The 22,395-nt window shown below is 39.7% G+C and overlaps 1 protein-coding gene across 1 annotated transcript in view; it reads right to left on the bottom strand.

Moving 5' to 3' along the window:
* Positions 1 to 22,395, bottom strand: part of ELP1 (elongator acetyltransferase complex subunit 1) — a gene marked incomplete at its 3' end in the record, with an annotated part of 55,251 nt that overhangs the window by 5,502 nt on the left and 27,354 nt on the right. Inside the window, exons 15-32 of the mRNA XM_080709079.1 lie at positions 21,894 to 21,997; positions 20,801 to 20,854; positions 20,601 to 20,706; positions 16,827 to 16,942; positions 16,407 to 16,480; positions 15,411 to 15,489; positions 15,241 to 15,320; positions 13,993 to 14,130; positions 13,807 to 13,892; positions 12,692 to 12,840; positions 10,995 to 11,118; positions 9,567 to 9,664; positions 8,670 to 8,871; positions 6,044 to 6,105; positions 2,658 to 2,720; positions 2,303 to 2,363; positions 1,636 to 1,749; positions 672 to 783 (exon numbers count right to left, since the gene is read on the bottom strand). Of these exons, the coding sequence (XP_080565205.1) occupies positions 672 to 783; positions 1,636 to 1,749; positions 2,303 to 2,363; positions 2,658 to 2,720; positions 6,044 to 6,105; positions 8,670 to 8,871; positions 9,567 to 9,664; positions 10,995 to 11,118; positions 12,692 to 12,840; positions 13,807 to 13,892; positions 13,993 to 14,130; positions 15,241 to 15,320; positions 15,411 to 15,489; positions 16,407 to 16,480; positions 16,827 to 16,942; positions 20,601 to 20,706; positions 20,801 to 20,854; positions 21,894 to 21,997 (1,822 nt within the window). The remainder of the gene's footprint in view (positions 1 to 671; positions 784 to 1,635; positions 1,750 to 2,302; positions 2,364 to 2,657; positions 2,721 to 6,043; positions 6,106 to 8,669; positions 8,872 to 9,566; positions 9,665 to 10,994; positions 11,119 to 12,691; positions 12,841 to 13,806; positions 13,893 to 13,992; positions 14,131 to 15,240; positions 15,321 to 15,410; positions 15,490 to 16,406; positions 16,481 to 16,826; positions 16,943 to 20,600; positions 20,707 to 20,800; positions 20,855 to 21,893; positions 21,998 to 22,395) is intronic.

Here is a 22,395-nt window from a genome sequence, read left to right as displayed (position 1 = left end):
CAAAATGTGCATGAATCCCATTCCTTCCCTCCTTAGTTTAAGTATGTGATGTTTTTTCTATAAATTTTTTTTCCCAATCTTCAAATCCCAATTCTAGCTACTTCTGTTATAATTTCTGATCACCCTAAAAAACTTCATAGACTTCCATTATGAATTCCTAAAACACAGTTCAGTTTAAGTATATAACCTTCTATTGTTTGACATCTTCCAAACAAGACTATAAGCTCTTATAACTCAAACCTCCTTAGTAAGTTTTTGGTAATTTCAACTTGTATTCATAGCATATGCATATCCAATGAATACTTCTGATAAACTGCTACACTAAATATAAATGTGTGCCTTATTTTATGTATAATCTCTGCCAATCTTGATTTTGACCTGAAGAAGCATGAGATGTTTTTCTTCACAATGTTTTCACTGCAGTCACTCAGTTTTGCTCCATCAGTAAAATCAGATGTTATATATAGTTCGCTCTCAGTGGAAGTGTCTCATGGGCACTAGGCAAACACACAGGCCACAATGCTGCACAAGCATTCCAATGCCGAGTCTAAACCATCCACGTGCTGTCAAGGTCCTCATGCAACTTCACTTGACTTGAGCACCTGCTCCCTCCTCGTTCCCACCCGTGCTCTCTGCAGGGGCCAGCACCGTGCTGAGCAGAGGCTACGTACGCTGATATCCTGGAGTTACTGTGGGAGTATCTGCCACTCAACTCACTGCCACTCACAACGCTGCTGGTTTCAGAGAAGAGGTCTGACTCTTGACAGTGGGGCAGCTCCTCATCTGGAAAAGAAGGACCAGATGCAGATGAAAACATTCCCTGCTGATGTGGGTTAACCTTCCCAATTCTTCAAGGTAAATGACTAGGGTCAACCAGGATATATCAAAGGATAGGTAAAAATTCTGACAAAGTTGATCTCAAAATGATTGAGATATTGAATACAGTTATTACTTTAAATCAGCAATTTACCAAACTTTATTTTGGAAATGAGGGAAGCTGTTTTATAAAAGACAGAGTAGTCACTGGTCTGGCTGAATAGGGATAGGTGGAAATATTTGGCAAAGTTCTTCTGATTCATGCTCAGCCACGATCCCAAGCCCTTCTCCAACACACACAAATATAGTCCACAGAGCCCCTATGTACTCTTAGACTTTGCCATGGTACAGTAATCAAACTGCAGAAGGAATACTGCTGTGGCCTGAATACAGCTTGTCCTAACTCAGCAACTCGTGTGGAGGCTTGATTCCTCAGTGCGACTGTGGCGAGGAGGTCAAGGGGGAATGAGTTTTCCATGTGGGAATGAGTTCTAGTTGCCATGGACTGAGCTGCTTGTTGAGATGGGCAGTTATGAAGCAAACCTCTTGCTCTCCTGCATAGGTGCATCTCTTTGCACATGCCCATCTGCATGTCATGAAGTTCTCACAATAAACAGGCAATTGCCAGTGCCATGCTCTTGTAACTCTAGAACCCTGAGCCAAAATAAACCTCTTTTCTTCATAAATTACCCAGTCTTTGGTGTTCTAGTACAGTAACAGAAAACAACTATGACAGACAACAAGCAGCTCATACAATGTGCAGTGAGTGCTCCTGTCCCACATCCTACAAGTATCAACAGGCTCCCCGCAGGCACTCACCCAGCGGCACCTGCTGCGCTTGCTCCTTCAGCTCTCGAACCACCAATAAGCGGGCTTTATGGCGATTGAAGGTGGCTGTCTGAGAGTCCAGAAATGCCATGTAATTTTTCTGGGCTGGGGATGCAGAACAAAAAATAATTTGAGCATGATGTTTAAGCAAAGAAAAAAACACCAAAGGGAAGGAGAAAAGAAGTGAGGAGGGATTAAAATTCAACAAAAAGACTAGGTCTTCCAAACAAGATTTTTTTCCCCCTTAATGAGGATTAATAAGCTGGAAATTGGGATTCTAGACCTTGGAGTTCATCAATATCATTCCAGAATACTCTGTAACAATTAAACTTGCAAAATAATCTAAATGAAGACTTAGTATTTAGCCCAAGAAAAAAATGGCAACAAAAGAAAGCACAAAGAAAGCTGTTAACAAAAATAGGAGGAAAATCACTTAGATGTTTCTACTTAAACAGTCACCAAAATGCCTATGAATATAAACAAATTTAATGATTTCTGAACATTATTATCCAATGGAAAATTAAAAAGAGAAAGTTTACCACTGACACGAAACTATTATCTACTGTAGTTCATATTCAAATATACCATCTATTCCCAAATGCAGATTACTCCACTCTTATTACCAAATGGGGAATACCACCTAAAATGCAACCCTCACCTTCTAAAATGGAAGGTTTTATGTTGGTTTCTATAATATCCAGTCTGTTATATTTGTAGACCTAAAAGGAAAAATACAATAGTTTTAAGATACTTAGAAAGAAATGAATCAGTTTCAAAGGTGACCAGGACATTTTCCTGGGGAGTGGGCCTCTTGTAAGGTGGCCAAGGAAATTCAACTCATTTCAGCAAAAAGCAGTAATATTTTACATACGGAACACTAATTCCAAACATACACCTCTCCCTCTCCCTCTCCCTCTCCCTCTCCCTCTCCCCCTCCCTCCCTCCCTCCCTCCCTCCTCCCCACCGTCTCTCTCTTGGACACAACACAGGAAAGATTTATAATGTTTTCTCACCAGTCTCAGAGCTTCCTCCCAGGCAGCTCCTTCTAGTAGCAAGAGCACAGCTTCTTCATAATCCTGACAAGGGAACAGCAGACAACAGGTGAATAAAGCAGGCATGTCAGTTGTCCCCATAACCAACTGTTAAGCCGTCCACAGAACAGCCTCCTCCTCCCCAGCCAGCCTTATCCCCTGCGATCCCAGTTTTCAGCATCTCTATAAGCACTGATAAAAAAGACAAATGAGGGGTGGTATCTTCTGAAATGACAACAAAATACAAGGTAAATATGATCTCTTTACAACCCTAGACATCAAAACCACCAGGTAGGTCTATTAGAGATGCCCATTGGGTTCAATCTCAAAATAAAATAAACCTAGCAAATCAGAATAGAACTCCTCAGGGCCTTTTTGTTCTTTTCAGTGTTTATTTTCCTTCAAAGTCTTCTTTTGAAAAACATCAAATCTCTACAAAACTGAGAAATGACCAATGATATTGAACTTTTCATGTGCTTCTTGGCCATTTATAAATCTTTAGAGAAATAGTGAAGTTCTTTGCTCATTTTGTAACTGTTTTTATCGAGGTTTTTGTTGCATTATAGTTCTTTATTCTGGGTGTTAAATACTTAAGAGCCGGGCATGGTAGCACACTTTACAAAAATAAAAATTTTTGTTTATCAAGAATGTGAAGAACTGGGTGTGGTGGTGCATGCTTGTAATCCCAGCATTTGTGAGGCTGAGACCGGAGGATCGTGGTTCATGGACAGCCTTAGCTACTTAGTGAGGATCTCCGCAACTTAGTGAGACTGTGCTTAAAAATAAAGAATAAGCCGGGAGTGGTGGCACATGCTTGTAATCCCCGTGCTTGGTAGGCGGAGACAGGAGGATTGTGCAGGTTCAAAGCAAGCCGCGCTGGCTTAAGAAACCCTGTTTCCAAATAAAAAAGTATAAAATAGGTCTGGCAGTGTAGCCCGGAGGTAGAAGGGTTTCAGGAACCCCAGTACCACCAAAAAAAAAAAAAAAAAGTAAAAAATAGGGCAGGGGGTGTAGCTCAGAGGTAGAATTCCCAGGGATTCTATGCCGAGACCTGCAAAAAAAAAAAAAAAAAAAAAGAAGAAAGAAAGAAAGAAAGAAGGAAAGAAAGAAAGAAAGAAATAAAGAAAGCTCCTTAAGAGATATACAATTTACAATTATTTTTATTTTATTCTATAGGTTGTCTTTTTGTGTATGTGGTTCTGGGGATTGAACCCAGGGACATTCTGCCTCTGAGCGATACAGCCCTATTTTATTATTCTTATTTTGAAACAGGGTCTCACTAGGTTGATGAGAGCTTCACTATGTGCTGAGGCTGTCCTTGAACTTACAATCCTCCTGTCTCAGCCTCCCAAGTACTGGAATTATAAACATGTGCCACCATACCCAGATCTTCACATTCTTGATAAATAAAAATTGTTAATTTTTATAAAGTCCAATTTATGAATTTTTCTTTTTATGTATGCTTTTTGTGCTAATTCTAAGAACTCTGATAAATCTAAGGTTAAGAAGATTCACCCCATGTCATCTAAGAGATTTGTAATTTTAGCTCCTAAGTTTAAGTTGTTAACCCATTTTGATTGAGTGGCTTACAGTTTTTTAGAACTCAGAGAAATAAAATAAAAATCCATATTGCTAGCTTCTCTCGAAAAAAGAATAAAAAACACTTTTTGGGCTATTTATTTGTTTTGTGGCACTTGGGATACAACCCAGGGACATTCTACCTCTGAGCTACACCCCCAGTCCTATTTTTTATTCTTTATTTTGAAAGAAGGTCTAAGTTGCAGAGGGCCTCATTAAGTAGCTGAGGCTGGCTGTGAACCTGCGATCCTTCTGTCTCAGCCTCCTAAGTCCTGAGATTACAAGTGTTTACCACCACGCCTGGCTTTTTGTTGGATCATTTTAAAAAACTCCTTACAAAATAATTTCTCACACAAAGCAAAAGCATAGAAACTATTATGGAGTTTATATGTAAATTCTAACATTGTGAATTATACAAATGACAAGAAAAGGAAATAATATCTTGATAAGGTTCTTACATTATATATGAAGCGATAAACTATTATATGAATGTACACCATGGCAAATGAATGGTATTTACTGTAAATTCTATTAAAAACTTCTAAAATATTGAATCAAAGAAGTATAGCTAAGAAGTCAGTAGTGGAGATAAAATGAATTTATGAAAGATACTAGATCTAGCCGAGCATGGTAGCACATGTAATCCTAGTACTTGGAAGGCTGTGACAGGAGGACTGCAGGTTTGAGGACAGCCTCAGCAAGTACTGAGACACATCAACCGAGCAAGATCCTGTTTTCAAATAAGAAATAAAAATCGGTCTAGGGGTGTAGTTTAGAGGTAAAATGCCCCTTGGTTCAATCCTCAGCACCACAAAAATAAATAAGTAAACGCAAGTGGCCTGAGGTTAAAAAAATTCCAATAAAAAGAATAGAAATTTAAAAAAAAAAGAATATCTAAAGTTCAATTACTTTGTTATATAATGTTTCTTTTCTCACAGTTTCTGTTTTGGCAAAGTTAACATAAAAAGTATAACTACCTTGAGATTTAATTTAGTACTTTCTATGAAGGTCAAACTACTAGTATACATTACAGTAGAGCCTCTATAGTATTCTGCCCACGAAACTAACAATTACAGATTGACTAACAATTACAGATTGACTTTATCTGAAGTGCTTGGGAGTAGAAGTATTTCAGATTTTGGAATATTTGCAAATAAATAATGAGATCTCAGAGGTAGAACCCAAGTCTAAACAAGAAATCCATTCATATTTCTTTTTTTGGGGGGGGCAGTATTAGGGATTAAGCCCATGGGCATTCTACCTCCAAGCTATACCTCCAGTCCTATTTTTTTATTCCTTATTTATGAAACAGACCCTAAGTTGCAGAGGGCCTGACTAAGTAGCTGGGCATGAACCTGCAATCCTCCTGTCTCAGCCCCCCAGTACTGGTATTACAAGTGTGTGCCACCACACCCAGCTTCATATATGTTTCATATATACCTTATACACTTAGGCTAAAAGTAATCTCATACAAAATTTTTAGTGCACCTCTATTTTGCACCACATTACATGACAACAAATGTGAATTTTCCACTGTGGCATCTTATCGATACTCAAGAAGTTTCCAATTTTGACACTTCCAGATTTGGGACTAGGCAGTGCTCAATCTGCATGTAGAGATGTATTGTATTGAGATTTCCAAGTGAGGCTAGCAAGATGGAAGATGTTTAGGGAAAACACTATCTCAGAATCCAATAATCCCCCACAGGTCCTTTAACTTTTGTTAATTTAAGGCACAACCAAGGCCTTTCTTGGTGACTGTGGGTTCTACAAAGGAAGAGCGCGTTCACCTGGGCATACTGCTCCAGAACCATGGCTGCGTCACTGTGCCGCCTCTGCTCCATGAGTTTTCCTGCAAAGATAGCAACAAGCATTTGACACCAAAATTAGAAGTTTGGGCTGAAGTGCTTCCTTAATATGACTCTATGATGGATCAAACTATGAATTTTGTAAGCTTCCGTGAGGGGAGTAGGTGTACATACCACACAGTTCTATCTTAAATAGTAACTGGAATCTAAATTGAGCACAGAATTTAAAAATCATGTATAGTCGCCGGGCGTGGTGGCGCACGCTTGTAATCCCCGCGCTTGGGAGGCGGAGGCAGGAGGATCGCGCTGGTTCGGAGCCAGCCTCGCTGGCTTAAGAGACTCTGTTTCCACATAAAAATGTTAAAAAAAAAAATAGGTCTGGGAGTGTAGCCCATGGGAGTGTATACCGGAGGTAGAAGGGCTTCCAGGAACCCCAGTACCACCAAAAAAAAAAAAAAAAAAAAAAAAAAAAAAATCATGTATAGTCAAAATAGCCTTAAAAATACCTCCAAAGGCATGGGAAAGTGACATAGCTCTCGATAATCCATTCCTCCCTTCACCAGGAAGACTGCTGTTTCTTTGGTTGAGCACTAGATGGAGGTAGTTGGCTTATTTTGAGTCATGCAGTGTCTTCAGGTCCTAGAGTCAGTCATCCCAGATGAGACAGACACGCTGACAGGCCTGCAAAGCCTGACTCTTGCCAAGGGGCAGGCAGACCCACTTCTCCAGTGTCATGCGTGCTCTGGGGCATATTATCACTCAAAAAATATAGGTAGAATCGCCTTAAATAGTTACCTTTTCTTTTTCTGGTTTGTGTAAAAACTACCAAAGTTAAATGTGCACATGGAGTGACTTCTTGGTTCAACATTACTTTAGAATCTTTGATCACCGTGCTCCCCACCTTTTTCACTTAACATATGAGGAAAGTACGTATGTTTCATTATAAGACATGGTAAATAGAAAGCTAGGCGCTGTAAAGAATATTAAAGAAGCTTCCAGATCCCCTGGAAGCAGACTATAAAGTATAAATTACCAATGACAAGTCTCTAAAAGACAAAAATTGCAATGGAGCCAGAATAAATATTTAAAAGGCTTAAAAAGAAGGAATTCTCAACATTTATTAAAAAAAGAAAAGAATGCAGTCTGGAAACTGAGCGCCTACAGATCTAATAATCAGAAGAAGTGACAACTTCATATACTTCTATACGCCCACAGAAAAAGGAATAACATAAATAACAAAAGAGGACAATATATGTTTAACAAGCTATAATTTGGAATTTTCTCAGGACTTTTTTTTGTCTTTTGAGATCTTAACAATGTTTACAGTATTTTCTAAGTATAGTTTTCCCCTCTGAAACTCATGTTGGAGTCTAATTTCCATTACAAGGTGTTAAGAGGGTGGATTTTTTTTAAAAATATACTCTCATTGGAGCAGTGTAGTTTTTTTTTATCATAATGAAGTTCAGAATGATGAGAAGTGCATGCGCAATGCACTTGGTGAGCTTCCCCTCCCAGCTCTCTCCTCTCCCCCATGATATTGAGATTGGCACTGATAAGAGAGTGGTGTTTAGAGGTGAGGCGTTGGGGACATGATTAGGATTAGATAAGGTCATCAGGGTATAGCCCCCATGATTGAATACTGGTTGTTTTATACAAAAAAAAAAAAAATCACACACACAGCCACACACACATGTGCTCTGAGCACACTCCATCACTCAACATATAACAGATGCCCTGCACCACTTCAGGATTCTGCCAACAAGAAGGCTATCACCAGATGTGGATCCTCAACTTTGAACCAAAATTGAGCCAGGACTTAGCAAGTCTGTGATAATGTGCTATTAGCAACTAAAAATGGACTGGGACCAAAAAGGCAGAGAAAAAAATATCAGTCATTTCTTTATTTCAACCACTGCTGAGAAGGCCAGAGCCCTACTTATTTCTTCTCACAACATTCTTAACCTTCCATCCACATTAAAAAATAAGACCCTGGTACTAGTCTCACCTCTGGTTCAGACAATCCCTATACCTGAAGCCACTAAACTGCTGGAACATTTGGCCTTTTCTCCCACCGCATTCATAGCAACTGAAAGTATGGTTCCCAATCATCTATTGACTATACCAGAATACCTCCAACCCAGAATTCATCTTTATATTCTCACAGGGCACACACAGCCACCCAGCTACACCATTAAGTGTAGCCAAAATTATGTTAGCAAATGATGTGAAGTAAAAATGACAGTGTATTTTCAAATCATTTCCAATTTAAAGACAAGTATTTGCCAGTAAAGTACTCTGGCTCTCTCCCCTTCCCAAGAACTGGAATGCAGATGAAGAGATAATCAAACTACAAACACCTGTGACTGCAGAGCCACACAAGAGAGGATGTATCAGTCCTCTGTGAGGGAGAAATAAAGTGCTTCTGTTAGTACAGCACAGCATTTGGGGGCTCATCCTTTGTCTTGCTTAACAGACCATTCCATATTAGGTTTTCTCAGTGAATATGAAACTGTCTCAGGGTATGCTGCCATGAATGTATTTGCAAAATTACTAAATCAACCCAACAAAAATCCTTTTGGAGAAGTAGAAAATAAATGGCCATGCTTACCTGCCAGTGTTCTGCCGAGGCCAGCCAGCTGGTCTTTGGTCAAGTGAAGCTGGGCTGCCACACAGAGAGCTTGCTGCCAGCTGCCACAAGTCAGAAATGCCGAGAGAGCTTTCTCGTGGGCACCACAGCGAGCGAACACAAGCCCCGCTTGCTCGTGCAGATGCTCCTGCATCAGGTAATCCCCATAAGCAAGGCTGATGGCCTGTGACGGATGAGAGGAGATGCAGAAGTGAGGCGAGGATTTCTTCAAAACTCCAGTACAGGCTGCCTTTACCACCATTCCTATGAGTCTCCTGAATTACATGGGAAAACCCTATGAGTAATCAGTTAGTTTAATCACCTTCCATTCAAAACCTCACTGAGGTGTATCAATCATTCAGTGAAGAGTAACTGAGTACCTACATATACACTACTCTAACCAGTGGGGATAACACAGCTTTGCAAAATAAACAAATGAAAAACTGAATGAAAATGTTGTTATGAGGACCACATTTAACTTATAAGCAAAGAATTTAGTATATAAAGAAGAGCAGACATTTGTTTAAAAAAGAAACAAAACAACCCTAAACATTCTCCCTCTCTCCTCAAATGCATGGGAAAAATCTGTACTTTTCAGCCTGTTCATGACTTAGTACAAGCTGGACCAGAGGAGGGCAGGGTGGAAGCGTGTGGCTGTGTTGCTTCCGGAGGAGGTATGGGCAACTCCTCGGGTTCTGCCCTGGGTGGTTTCCTCATAAGGAGTCAGGACCTTCCTCCAGGTAGAAGTTCAGGATGGGGCTACCGAGTCTCAGGACAAACCCTGAAACCAAGGACGGTGTCACAGACTTGGGATCCTCAACTCTTTACAACTAATGCACAAAGCAAAATCAGGAGAATCTCACTTCATAAACCACACACCTTGTACTGCTGTGAGTTTGGTGAATATAGCTTCAGAGCTTCCTTATATAAGTTTTTATCTTTTATTAAATTTAAGCATTCTGGGAAGTACTCGAGTCCTGTAGAAACAAGAGTCACACAAACGCAGGTTTAAGACTTTGAAAGCATAATGGAGTTCACATATATCAATGGTCCTCAAACTAAATTAATGTGGAGCTTTTAAAATATCTATATAATCCAAGTATCTGGAGAATGAACTCCAGGAATTTTTAATGAGTACCACTGCAGATTCTGAGCTGGGGTAAGCACTGACTGGGACCAGCATTCTCCTAGGAATTCTTTCTGTACTCTAAAGCTCCATCTTTTCTCAGCCTTCTGATGAGAATCACCCAGGGAGCTTATTAAACTCAGGAGGCTTTGTTCCTCCCTCAAATCAGCCAAATCCAACTCTCCACAGGAGCCTGGAGCTGCATGCCTAACAAGCATCCCGGGGGATTTGTCCTCCCTCCTATGAGCCCTCAGTGAAGAATCACAACTCTCCAGCACAGCACAGGGAAGGAGTGAAGAGACCCACGGGCACCTTTCTTGTTCTGCTCTTTCACTGCATATTAAAACTGAGTCTTGCTGGGCGTGGTGGCGCACGCTTATAATTTCTGTGCATGGGAGGGAGGCGGAGACAGGAGGATCGCACAGGTTCAAAGCCAGCCAGGCTGGCTTAAGAGACCCTGTTTCCAAATAAAAATAATATAAAAATAGGTTTTGGAGTGTAGCCCGGAGGTAGAGGGGTTTCCAGGAACCCCAGTACCACCAAAAGAGAAAACAAAAACAAACAAAAAAACTGAATCTTTTGGGTCACTGGATCAGGAACTTGCCACCCTCCACCCTGACATGCCAGGGTTCCCCTCGCTTGGAGGCAAACACCACAAGAAGGGTCATTATCAACCCATTTTGACTTTGAGGCTCTGAAGTGAGCTTAGGAGGTATACTCAGCCTTAACCCCAAAAGGATCTACTCTACATTCTTAGCAGGAGCACCAGTCCATTGGAATTGGTTTGCTTTACCTTTAGCTTTTCAAAACATATGACAATACAAGGTGAACACACATTTTTATCGGCTTTAGTGGTGGAAATTGAAAAGAAACCCGTCTTCGCCTAAAATAACCTTTTATTTTATTTTATTTCTTTATTTTTTTGTGGTACTAAGGTTCCTGGAAGCCCTTCTACCTCCAGGCTACACTCCCAGACCTATTTTGTATACTTTTTTATTTGGAAACAGGGTCTCTTAAACCAGCGCAGCTGGCTTCGAACCTGCGCGATCCTCCTGTCTCCGCCTCCCAAGCACAGGGATTACAAGCGTGCTCCACCATGCCCAGCAACCTTTTATTTTATACCTTGCCCAGTTCCATACAAGATTTGAAGCAGAAATGAGCATACTAATCCTCACACTTACCACACTTACTGAGGTGACCAATGGCTTTTTCATATCGCTTCAAGTATTTGTCTATAGTGAACCGCTGGTAATTAGCTTCCATTTTCTTAAGTGTATTAAGAAATGGAAGATATTCTTTGGGATCCTAAAAAATACGAGAATGTTATTACTTGTGATATTTACACATAAAAATAAACATGTATAACATTTAATTATAACAGTAAATATAGAGCAATACAATTCAAGATTTTACACTAATATAATTGTAGATTATATCATATATAAAGTAAAACTGTATAAAACAAGTTTTGGCAAAGCATTTTCATGTGTGGTGCTTCAGCTCACATGTGAAACAGTAACGACTCATCTCACAGGCTGACAGGGAACAAGGCTGAGATGCCGAAGATACTCAACAAGTGCACAGGAATTTCTCCTAAGACTGCAAAGAAAGGCTCTTGGTGCTCTTTCCATGATGTTCGGTGTCCTCCATTCACAAGGAGCACATATCAAAATAAAGGTAAACTACACTCAGTTGAAAACAAATCTGAGGTCCTGCCAGTCTAGTGTTTTACATTCTGCCATCTCTAGCTCTGTGCCATGCCTTGTGAGCAGATTGCTTTTCTTCCTAAAGAGATGCTTCAATTTCACTGGACAAACAGGATGAATACACATTAGAATGATATGGGGGAAATAACCAAGACAGAAACAATTAATGTTCATGCCTGTGATGTGGAAGATAATTGTGGGCCAAAATATTCAATCAGCAAATGTTTATTAAGAATTGGACAAGTATAAAGAATGCAACATAACCCTTAACTTCAGACAACCTCTACTCTAGGAGACAGACTGTGGGATGCAGGGACAGGCCTGGGTACAAGAGACGCACATGAGACCGTCTCATCCAGGGCCTGGAGGGGGCAAGAATGGCTGACTAGGACAATGCCACGCTGGCACACTTCAGCCCAGGGCAGAAGCAGCAGGGACTGTGGGCCCGGGGGTCAGAATGCTGCTTCTCATAAAGGCATGTGGCAGCTGGCGTGGTGAGGGCGGAGAAGTGACAAAAGCACTGCCTACCCCCCAGGAATGAGAAGGAGAGGAATACAGAGGCCAGGCCATCACAGGCTTCCTATATATCACTTGGTATCTGAACTTTATTCTAGGGGCTGTGGGAAGCCCATGAAAAATTTTAAGTAGAGGAATGAAGAATCAGATTTTCCTTTTGGAAAGATCAATTCTAGCAAAAGCAACAAAGGACTAATAGGGGAAGAGATTGAGACTTAATAGAAGATAAGTATGTAGACCAGCAGTGCTGAAATTTTTCTGACTGTAGCATATGAACCAAGGTGGAAAAGAGGCCCTGAGTCTCTATCCTCCATATTTGTACTTTCCACTAGAAAAAAGAGCTACACAATAAAGCTGGAGGTGAACACAAATTGCTTGTTCTATTTCCCTTATAAGAGAGGAATTAGTTTCTACATATGCCTATTATTTTAGAAATAACCATTAATTTTTATTTCGCTTCCTTACCTGAGCCATCAAAAGAGGTTTTGATACCTCAGAGTGGTTCTGACAGGGAATGGGCCCTGGAGACTCACAGGCCTGCCTCCAGTCCTGTGATCACTGCCTACAGCCAGACAAGATACTGTACACTCAGAAGGAAGGGGCCATAATACTGGGATTATATTAGCAAGACCCAAAATGATGCAAAATCCACATACCTTTTGTGATTTCTCAGCAACCATGAGAACCAAATCAAAGTCATAGGTCCCAAGAGAATGATCATATAATTCATTAACATCTACTAGAAGCAGCAAATATTTCAGAGCCTCTTCTGCACTCACAGCATCAGGAACAGAGGGAGCATTTCCTGATGGTGTTTAAGAAAACAAAACATATGAGGGGTGTGGTGGTGCATGCCTGTAATACCAGTACCTGGGAGGATCTCAAGTTCTAGGCCAGCTTCAGCAAACATTGAGACTCTCAGCAACCTCCCAAGACCCTGTTTCAAAACAAAAAAATAAAAAGGGCTGGGGGTATAGCTCAGAGGAAGAATGTCCTTGGGTTAAATACCCATTACCACAAAAAACAAAACAAACAAGCAAAAACCATCATAATAGCCGGGTGTGGTGGTGCACGCTTATAATCCCAGCATTCGGGAAGCTGAGACTGGAGGATCACAGCTCACGGACAGCCTCAACTACTTAGTGAGGCCAATGCAACTTAGTGAGACCCTGTTTCAAAATAAAATAATAAAAAAAAATAGGGCAGGGGGTATAGCTCAGAGGTCAAATAACCCTGGATTCCACCCCTAAACTTGCAAAAAAAAAAACAAGAAAAACATCATAATAGAACCTTTTTGGGGAAAAAACTCAATCCAGCAACATAACAAAAAATACAGTGATAAATCTGATAGAAGTAGATACGAAAAGATTATAGGTACTTCTGACTCTTTTATACATGCTTTGAAGGGCAGCATGTAGAAATGACACAGGATGCTGGGCATGGTGGTATACAGTTGTAATCCCAGTACTTGGGAGGTTCAGACAGGAGGATTGAGTTCATGGACAGCCTCAGCTACTTAGTGAGGACTTCTACAACTTAGTGAGACCTTGTTTCAAAATAAAAAGAATAAAAATAGGGCTGGAGGTATAGCTCGGAGGTAGAATGCCCCTGGGTTTCATCCCCAGTAAGGCACACACACAAAAAGAAATGACACAGGCTTTAAAATAATGACGAAAGGGCCATGTTAACTGCTATGGCAATGACATGGTAATGGTCATCTGCAGAAGCCGGTGAGTGTGGAGGCCAGGTTAAATTAGAAGCAGGTTTCTACCTTGCAACTCGTGTACCTTCTGCAGAGCAATTTCCAATTCTGGGGTAGTTTTCTTCACGTGCGACGTGAGTATTGACAGGCAGTACCTGAGGTGATAAGAGCACAAGAACGAGAAGGATGCCTAAGCTGGTCGAGCACAACCACATACCTCTTACCCAAAAGACAGCAACAAAGACGGCACCATACTTGTGCGGATTGATGTTCTCCATAGCTGTTCTCATAGCATCACAGACAAGGTCAAGTTTTTTCCCAACAGGGTCCTTGGACAGCTGGACACTGCTGGCAAAGGGTGGAGGGTACATGGTCTTTGTGACATCTTCTTCCCTAAGAACAAATGTGCATGACCAGGTCACCAACTTAACATATGGCCTAGTGATCAAAATAATAACATATACCCAGCATGCTTATGAGCTAATAAATAAAAGTGGCTTTAGAAAACAGTTAAAGTATTAAAACACTGAGAAATAAAGCACACCTACAAAAGATTTATGTAATAATGTTCATAGATGTTTTATTCCTATTAGCCCCGAACAGGGTACAATCAAGATGTTTTATTTACATAAGAGTGTATGACTCCATTTATATGAAGTTCTTAAACAGGCAAAACTGATCTATGGTGAATACTGAGAAGGAATTTGAGGGAACTTTCTGGGGAGGAAGAAATGCTCTTTGACTTGACAGTTCCGGTTACATAAAGTATACATTTGCCAAAACTCACTGAACGGTACACTTGGAATTTGTGTTTCACTACAGACAAACTTTACCTTAAAGGTCAAAACTAGTCCATACTCTGATAGTGCACTCTAGTTAATGCTATGCTAGTTGAAGTACTTACTAGACTGATGTCTACAACTTATTTTGACTTTTGTCTAAAACAAGACAAATGATGGTTAGACAGATTATAGACAGTGATAAGACCATCTATAAAACAAGAACTAGAGAGTATTATGGGTGGTGGTATAAACACGTTGTGGATAATTCTCTCAACTTTTCCATTAAGTATAAAATGCTTCACTAAAATGTTGGAAAAAATAATCACAGAGTAAGACATGATTTGATTTCAACCTCCTAAAAAAGTTTTATATGTATACCTAAAAATCAAGTCCAATAATTCTTAACAACAAATTTTAAAGTAATAGTTTTAAACAGGCTGTTTTTTAGGGTGTGTGTGGTACTGGGGATTAAATCAAGGGGCATGCTAACTCCAAGTTACACCCCCAGCCCTGTTTTATTTTTTATTGGTAAAGAGTCTCACTAAGTTGCTGTGTTCTTGAAGCTAGCTTCAAACCTGCGATCCTCCTGTCTCAGTCTCCCAAGTACTGGGATTACAGATGTGTGCCACCATGCCCGGCTTAGACTGTTCTTAAGAACAAAAAACCTACTAGTATCCAAGAGTCACAGTGATTTATACTCATAAATTATAAAAATACTTACTTCAATTCTGTGAAAAACAAATTAATATGATTTACAGAATCTATCTGTCTTATGAAGGTTTCCACATTTTCAAGAAACACCTACCAAAAAAGTGGACAAACATTTTAGTTCTGATAACATTAGTTAAATTAAAAGGTCAGGTAGGGTAAATGTCAGATTTAGAAAGTTACCTTAGGGTTGTGATCATGAATCAGATTGAGATTAATTCTCAGTTTTCTCATGCACTCAAATGCTTCTTTAAACATAAGCCTGTAAAAATATAGAAAAGAGATAGAAAGTGCATTAAAAAAAAAAAAAAACCCACAAGCTCCCTGGGCCCACGATATTTTCATTTGGATTCAAACCAGTTATAACCAGATTATAGCCCAAAGTACCTGACTTCTACTCTAAAATTAGAGAATGAAAAAAGAAGGTACTACATTATTTACTTTCTTAAAGATGTGATTTTAGTTATCACGGCTGCCTGAGGACTACATTCCCACATTTACAAAGCAGAAAATCATCAGAGGACGGAGGCTTACTGTTTTTACAAAGTATTTACATAGATATTTCTAGACAGAATTTGTTCTGAATGGATTCAGAAATTTGAACACTTCCTTCAAGACAATGGTTCAGGCCTTTCTGGGTAAGTGAGCCCTCTGTAAATCTTTTGAGAGCCTGGGCTTTTTATGTGAATAAATACACATTGATAAAAAGCAGTACCTGGTTTCCTGGGGTCTTCCACAGGCCACCTAAAGTTCATGGGTTAAGGCCACATATCCCTTTAGGTTAAGAGAAGCTCCCTTCTGGTAGGAATATCTACTACAATAATGTAGTATTAACATTTATAATAAAAGAAAAATCTCTGAGAATTTGCTTCAAGATATCTATAATGAAGTTCTTCATACTCTGAATTTTATTTTGGTACTAGAGATTAAACCCTGGAGCATTCTACTTCTGAGCCACACAACCAGCCATTTTTATTTTTTATTTTGAAACAGGTTTCTCAGTGAGCTGCTAAGTGTCTTATTAAGTTGCTGAGGCGGGCCTTGATCTTCCTGTCTTAACCTCCAAAGTACTAGGATTTTAAGTGTGCATGATTGCAAATGGCTATATGCTTAATTTTAAAATACTCATTACCTCCCCATGAAAGTCACACGCTCACTGGCCATATACATGGTACTTACTTATCCAACCACTTCCGAATCTGCGTCAAAACCAGGGCTCGATGATGAACAACTTCTAAGTTTCCCCTTGGCATCTTAAAACAAATATATAACAATAGTATGTAGAAAAGATTTAAATAGCCAGAACACACTATTTTATCTAATTCTTTATTAAAAAAAATCATAACGCTATAAATGAGTATACTAGTAGCAGAGTCTAGTTGTGCCCAACATTTATCTTAATTTACAAAAAAAGTTTCGCTTTAAACCTTATCGGTTATAGCCTATATCAATACTAATTTTGTATAAAGCTAACAGGCCAATATAGCAGGAAAGGTTTATAATTAATGACTAAAAATGATGAGAGTCCAAAATAAAATCTGCAAGACTTCTGTTTGGTATTGAGTGAATGAAAATCAGAAAGCTAAAAAATCAGCTTACCTGTAATATAAGCTTTGTATCCTGGGGCACAACTGTGACAATCCGTGAACCCCTCTCCACCTTCCGCAGAATTTCCCCATTAGAAGCATGATCACTGTGCAGACCTGCCTGTAATGCTAAAAATACCATTGGCCTTGAGAATTATCAGGACAGTCACTCTAACTACAGTTAAAACTGGATACTTTATTTGAGGCAGAGTAATTAACAATTGGGTTCCTTTTTTCTCCCACCCAACCTCAAGATCATAAGCCCTTCTGACAAACAATCTCATTCATGAAACTTGCCGTCTCTCGTACAGAATCCTTGTGCATATTCACATACACAATTGCTCAAAGAATTTAGAAATACACGAGGGTTGGGACAGCTTCCCAATTTCTTAGAATACCAGTATACTATAATTCCATCAGTGGAAGAAAGGTCCCTAGTTTCCAAGTTAGCAGAAAGAAAATAAATGAGGATTAAATAAGAGACTTCCAGGAAGATGGCAACTGAGGGAAGCAACACATATAAGTCCTGGTGACACCCAATCTCCATTATCTTAAAAATAGCATTCTTACAAAAGCAAGAAAACACCATAACTTTAAAGAATACAATAAATGAAGAAAGCTAGAAGGCCAATCAGAGAGCAGAAAAGAAACCTGCTCGCCTTGCGGCCAGGGGCCACAGCAGCACCATCTCGCCTCACTGCACCAGACTCCAGAGAATCACAGAAGCACAACAAAGTAAGTGGGCTTGAAACAAAGTAAGTGGGTGCAGAGCACCTGAATTGTAAGCTATCAGTTCCTCCTGCACAAACACCACCTATGATTTGCAGCAGTGGTGGCCAAGCTCACCATACTCTCCAGAGATCCAGAGCAGTGCTCAACAACACTATAATTGAACCCGCCATCCCCATGGGAGAACACCCAGTGCAGCACCCCCAGGGACTCCTGCAGCTGCGATAAATTCCCTGGGTCTGAGACTTTGCAGTTCAACCTGGCAAAGGTGGGAATGAACACTGCTGCTGGACATAGCAGAGGCTTGGACAAACTCAGGCTCTGCATTGCTAGAAACCACGGAGGGAGACCTACACTTAACACTACATCAAACTAGCAGGATCTCCAGGATCACCACAGACCACCCAATCTTGGTGAATGGGGAGAAGTCAGACCAACCCAGCCCTAGCTGTGAAGAACAGAGACTCTGAGTTTAGTCCCAGAGGCAACTGCCACCTACGCAGGTAGGGAGAGACTCAGGCTCCACATCCTTGGAAAGCATGGAGGGTGACCCACACTTAATATTAGGTCCAGCCCCACTGATATCAGCCATCTGCATAGACCAAGAAAGACTCAGAGAACCAGGCTTGCAACAGGAAAGGTGCTGGTTGCACTCAGTGTCTGCACAGAGACACTCTGCAGAGGCCCAGTCTGCTGAATATTCATATATTTGTAGAGTTGCATTATTTTGTTATTGTTGTTTTGTTTTTTTGTATGAGTGTGTATGCTTGTTTGCTCTCTTCCAACCCTTCTCCCAAGCTTCTTCCCTTGAACATACCTTCTCTCTTCTCTCTCCATCCCCCTTTTTTCTCTCTTCTTTACCTTATATTAATTCCACCTCATATTACTATACTATATATCCTACATTGGGTTACAAGAGTACTACTATGTATTATCTCTAATCTCTACTGTATATTACCTTACCAAACTTGTACCCTCATTCTATTTGACCCTATCTGAGGCTTTTCTTGCATTTATGACTTCACTTCCCTCCTCACTCAACATTCACTGTTGAATACAATACAACTTGCCCTTGGAAATACCAGTTGAAAGTTAGAAACTGAAAAAGCAACAGATACAAATTTCTGAAATCATGAGAAAGAGAAATAACAAGGAAGCAATGAGCTCCCCAAACCCCACATTAATAGAACCTGACAGAATTGCAGAGATTGCCAGAAGGACAAATCTGGAATGTGACTGTAGAAATAATACAGGACTTCTGAAAAGAATTTAGAGAGAGCCTGAAAGAAATAAAGGATGCAATTATTGAAGTGAATCAATTCAAACTATAAATAATTGATTTGACCACGAGGAGAATAGAACCTTGCACTTAGAAGATGATCACTACAAAAATGAATGCATAGTACATAATTTTGAAAAGACAATTTGACAACATGAATTGGACATAGAAGAGATATGGGCTCATTTTAAAAGATCTAACCGAAGCATAATAGGAATAGAAGAGAGAATAGAAAGTGAATCCAAAAGGATCAACAATCTTTTCAAAGAAGTAATATCAGAAAACTTTCCAAACATAGAACAAGAGATCCATACACAGGTACAGGAAACTTATAGACCCCCCACTTTAGACAAGATCAGAGAAAAGGTTCACCACGCCACGTAATAGTCAAACTGACCAGCATAGAGGCCAAGGAGAGAATCTTAAAGGCAACAAAATCAAAAGACCAAATTACATTCAGAGGCAAACTAATCAGAACCACTAAAGACTTTCCAAACCAAGTCATAGAAGCCAGAAAGGCCTGGAGTAACATATTCCAAACTCTAAAAGAAAACAACTTGCAGCCAAAAATTTCCTGCCCAGAAAAAATATCTATCAAATTAGATGGGGAAATAAAGCACCAAACAGAAGCTTAAAGAATGTATGTCTTCCAAACCAGCACTAGAGAAAACATTCAGAGATTAATGGCAAAGAAGAAATAAGTAATACACACCAGAACCAGACAAACAAAAATTTCCATTAAGCAAACAACTAAGTACAGAACAAACACTACCTCAAACAAGTTAAAACTCAAAATGTTAGGAATTAAAAATCATCTCTCAATAATTACACTGAACATAACTGACCTCAATTCCCCAATAAAAAGACATAAGGTGAAAAAATGGAACCAGAATCCATCTATCTGCTGCCTGCAAGAAACACACATTATAAGTAAAGATAGAAGCAAACTAATGTTAAAGGACTGGAACAAGGTAATCCATGCCAACAGAACTCGAAGACAAGCAGAAGTAGCAAATATAATATCAAGACAAGTTAGACCTCAAGCCCAAGCTAATAAGAAGAGACAAAGTAGGTAATTTTTTAATGGTAAAAAAAAAAAAAAAATTCAGCAAGGGGAAATGATAGTCAACATTTATGCCCCAAACACAGGTGCAGCTACTTTCATAAACTCTTTGTGACATTAAGTCACACATAAGTCCCAACACAATAATACTGGAAGACTTCAACACCCCTCTCACACTGTTGGACCAATCATCTAGACAAAGGTCAGTAAAGATGCTTCAAATCTAAAGAACACCATCAACCAAATGGACCTATTAGACACATATAGGATATTCCACTCAACTACAGCAGAGTTCATATTTTTCTCAGCTGCTCATGGAACTTTCTCCAAAATAGATCCATCCTGGGCCACAAAGTGAGCACCAGCAAATTCAAAATATGTGACATACTTCCCTGTGTCTTTTTAGACCATAATGGAATAAAACTAGAAATCAACTATAAGGCCCAGATAAACCACAGAAACACATGCAGACTGTTTAACTTTAGAATATACTACTTAAGGAAGGATGTCCTTCTTTGGGAGTCTCAGATGACTAGTATGGAAGGAATAATTTAAATGATATACTACACTGAGGTCAGAGGTTAAGTAAATGAACCCTATTGGGTTTCTCTAGCTGAGGACTCCAGGATAAAATGCCAAAGTAGGTGAATAATTTAAAATGAATCAAGACCCCAAAAGATAAAAAACTATTTCCACTTTATACAGTAAAAACTTACTCTTAAATGAAATATCCCTCAACGAAAAACACTGGCACGTGTGGGAATGGGTTGTCAACAATAAAAATTCATCATATATTGCAAATGATGTGATATTTGATGCAGCCTGCAACAAGCAAGAGAAGTGAAGGAAAAAGTTAGTTATATGACTTGGAGCCAACACTGTGAAAAGAATCCAAAACCAAATCAAGCCTTGATACCTCAGTGTCATTGATGAAAAAGCGACACCTGTCAGTCAGACCAAGGACACATTCCTGCAAAGAAAGAAAACTGAAATTATTAGCAAAGCTATTTCACCTTATTTCTTTATTACATAGTTCTATTGCCCTGTGAGTTCACATTCAAGTTTTTATAATCAGGACTGAACACAGATTCCAAACATGTGACTGGTCCAATGCAAAACGGAGTGAGATGCAACTCCATCCATCAGCAAGCCCTGCCACCTCTATCTCCTGTGTTTGTCTTGAATACATCTCCTTTCTCCTCTCACTGACTCCACTCCACATGTAGTATGGGTGCTGATCCCATTCTACTCTGCTCCCTCTCCAATCCACTCTTCTGGGCAGCCAAAACCATCTCTCAGCCTTGAAGGAGAACATATTGCTCTGGGGTTAGATATCACTAATAACTTTCTAACCTTTATTTAATACAAAAACCCAAGCTCTCTCCTATGGCTCATCACTCAGCTCCAGCCACAATTACCTCCATTCAGTCCCCTCAATAAGACATGGCCTTGCCAAGCTCAGGGTATATCTAGTACCTTCTCACTGCAACACTCTAAGGCTTTCCTGTACCATCCAAAGCAGGGTTCCCTTCCTGATAGCCACCTTCCTCTAATTACCCCCAATACTTCACTGATTCTACCATTATATCCTGCGCATTACATTCCTTTCCCATCGGATGGAATAATTCCATCTGTGCCAACAGAATTGTCTTGCTTTGTAACCACTGTGTCTTACCACTCACCCTAATTATAGAAATTCTAATACTTGCTGCATGACAACCTACTCAATACAATCTTCAAGATCATATTTCTTCTTCTTCAAAAGACATTTAATAAAGCTAGGAATAATTTTTGCCAATCAAATAATTATTATTTTATTTAATTCTCCCAGAACCCTGAAAGACCTTGATTTTCTCATTTTATAGATAGTCAAGTAACTTCCCATTGTAGCCTTAAAATTTCACGGAGACCCAGGTCTGACTCCAAAGTCCACGATCTTCCCACCCTCTACCGTTGGTTACTGGGCCACTATTTTAAAAGGTAAAATTTCCTGCCTTATGTTCACTTACCTCTCCTCCAATCACAGCCAGCTCAGTCTGCGTGCACGGATAAGGAAATTGAACAGGAAAACCATCAGGGTTCTTCCATGGTTCAACAGCCAGAGATGGTGACTCTATAAGAGTGGCAAATCTGGTTTACAAATCACTAATCTGCTTTTTTATTAATACCATCAACCCAATACTTGCTAAAATACTTCACATGAAACATGAGTCATTAGGATACTCTGTTCTATACCTGCCAATTCTAGTCAACAGCTTAGTTTTCTAGGGTAAAGATATACAATTGGGCTGATGGGATAGAATAATGTTATAGCATGTGTGAAGCCCTGGTTTGGATCCCCAGCATTGGAAAGAAAAAAGAAAAAAAAAAAGATCTAACACATTGGAAATAAAAAAGAAAAAAAAAAAAGATCTAACAGTCAAGAGCCAAAAATGGTGGCGCACGCTTATAATCTCAGTACTTGGGAGGCTGAGACAGGAGGATGGCACGGGTTCAAAGCCAGCCTCAGCT

This window comes from Muscardinus avellanarius, assembly GCF_963383645.1.
Source record: "Muscardinus avellanarius genome assembly, chromosome: 13".
Lineage (NCBI taxonomy): Eukaryota > Metazoa > Chordata > Mammalia > Rodentia > Gliridae > Muscardinus > Muscardinus avellanarius.
Note: the sequence above shows the minus strand (reverse complement) of the source record. Positions and strands in the feature narration are given on the sequence as shown.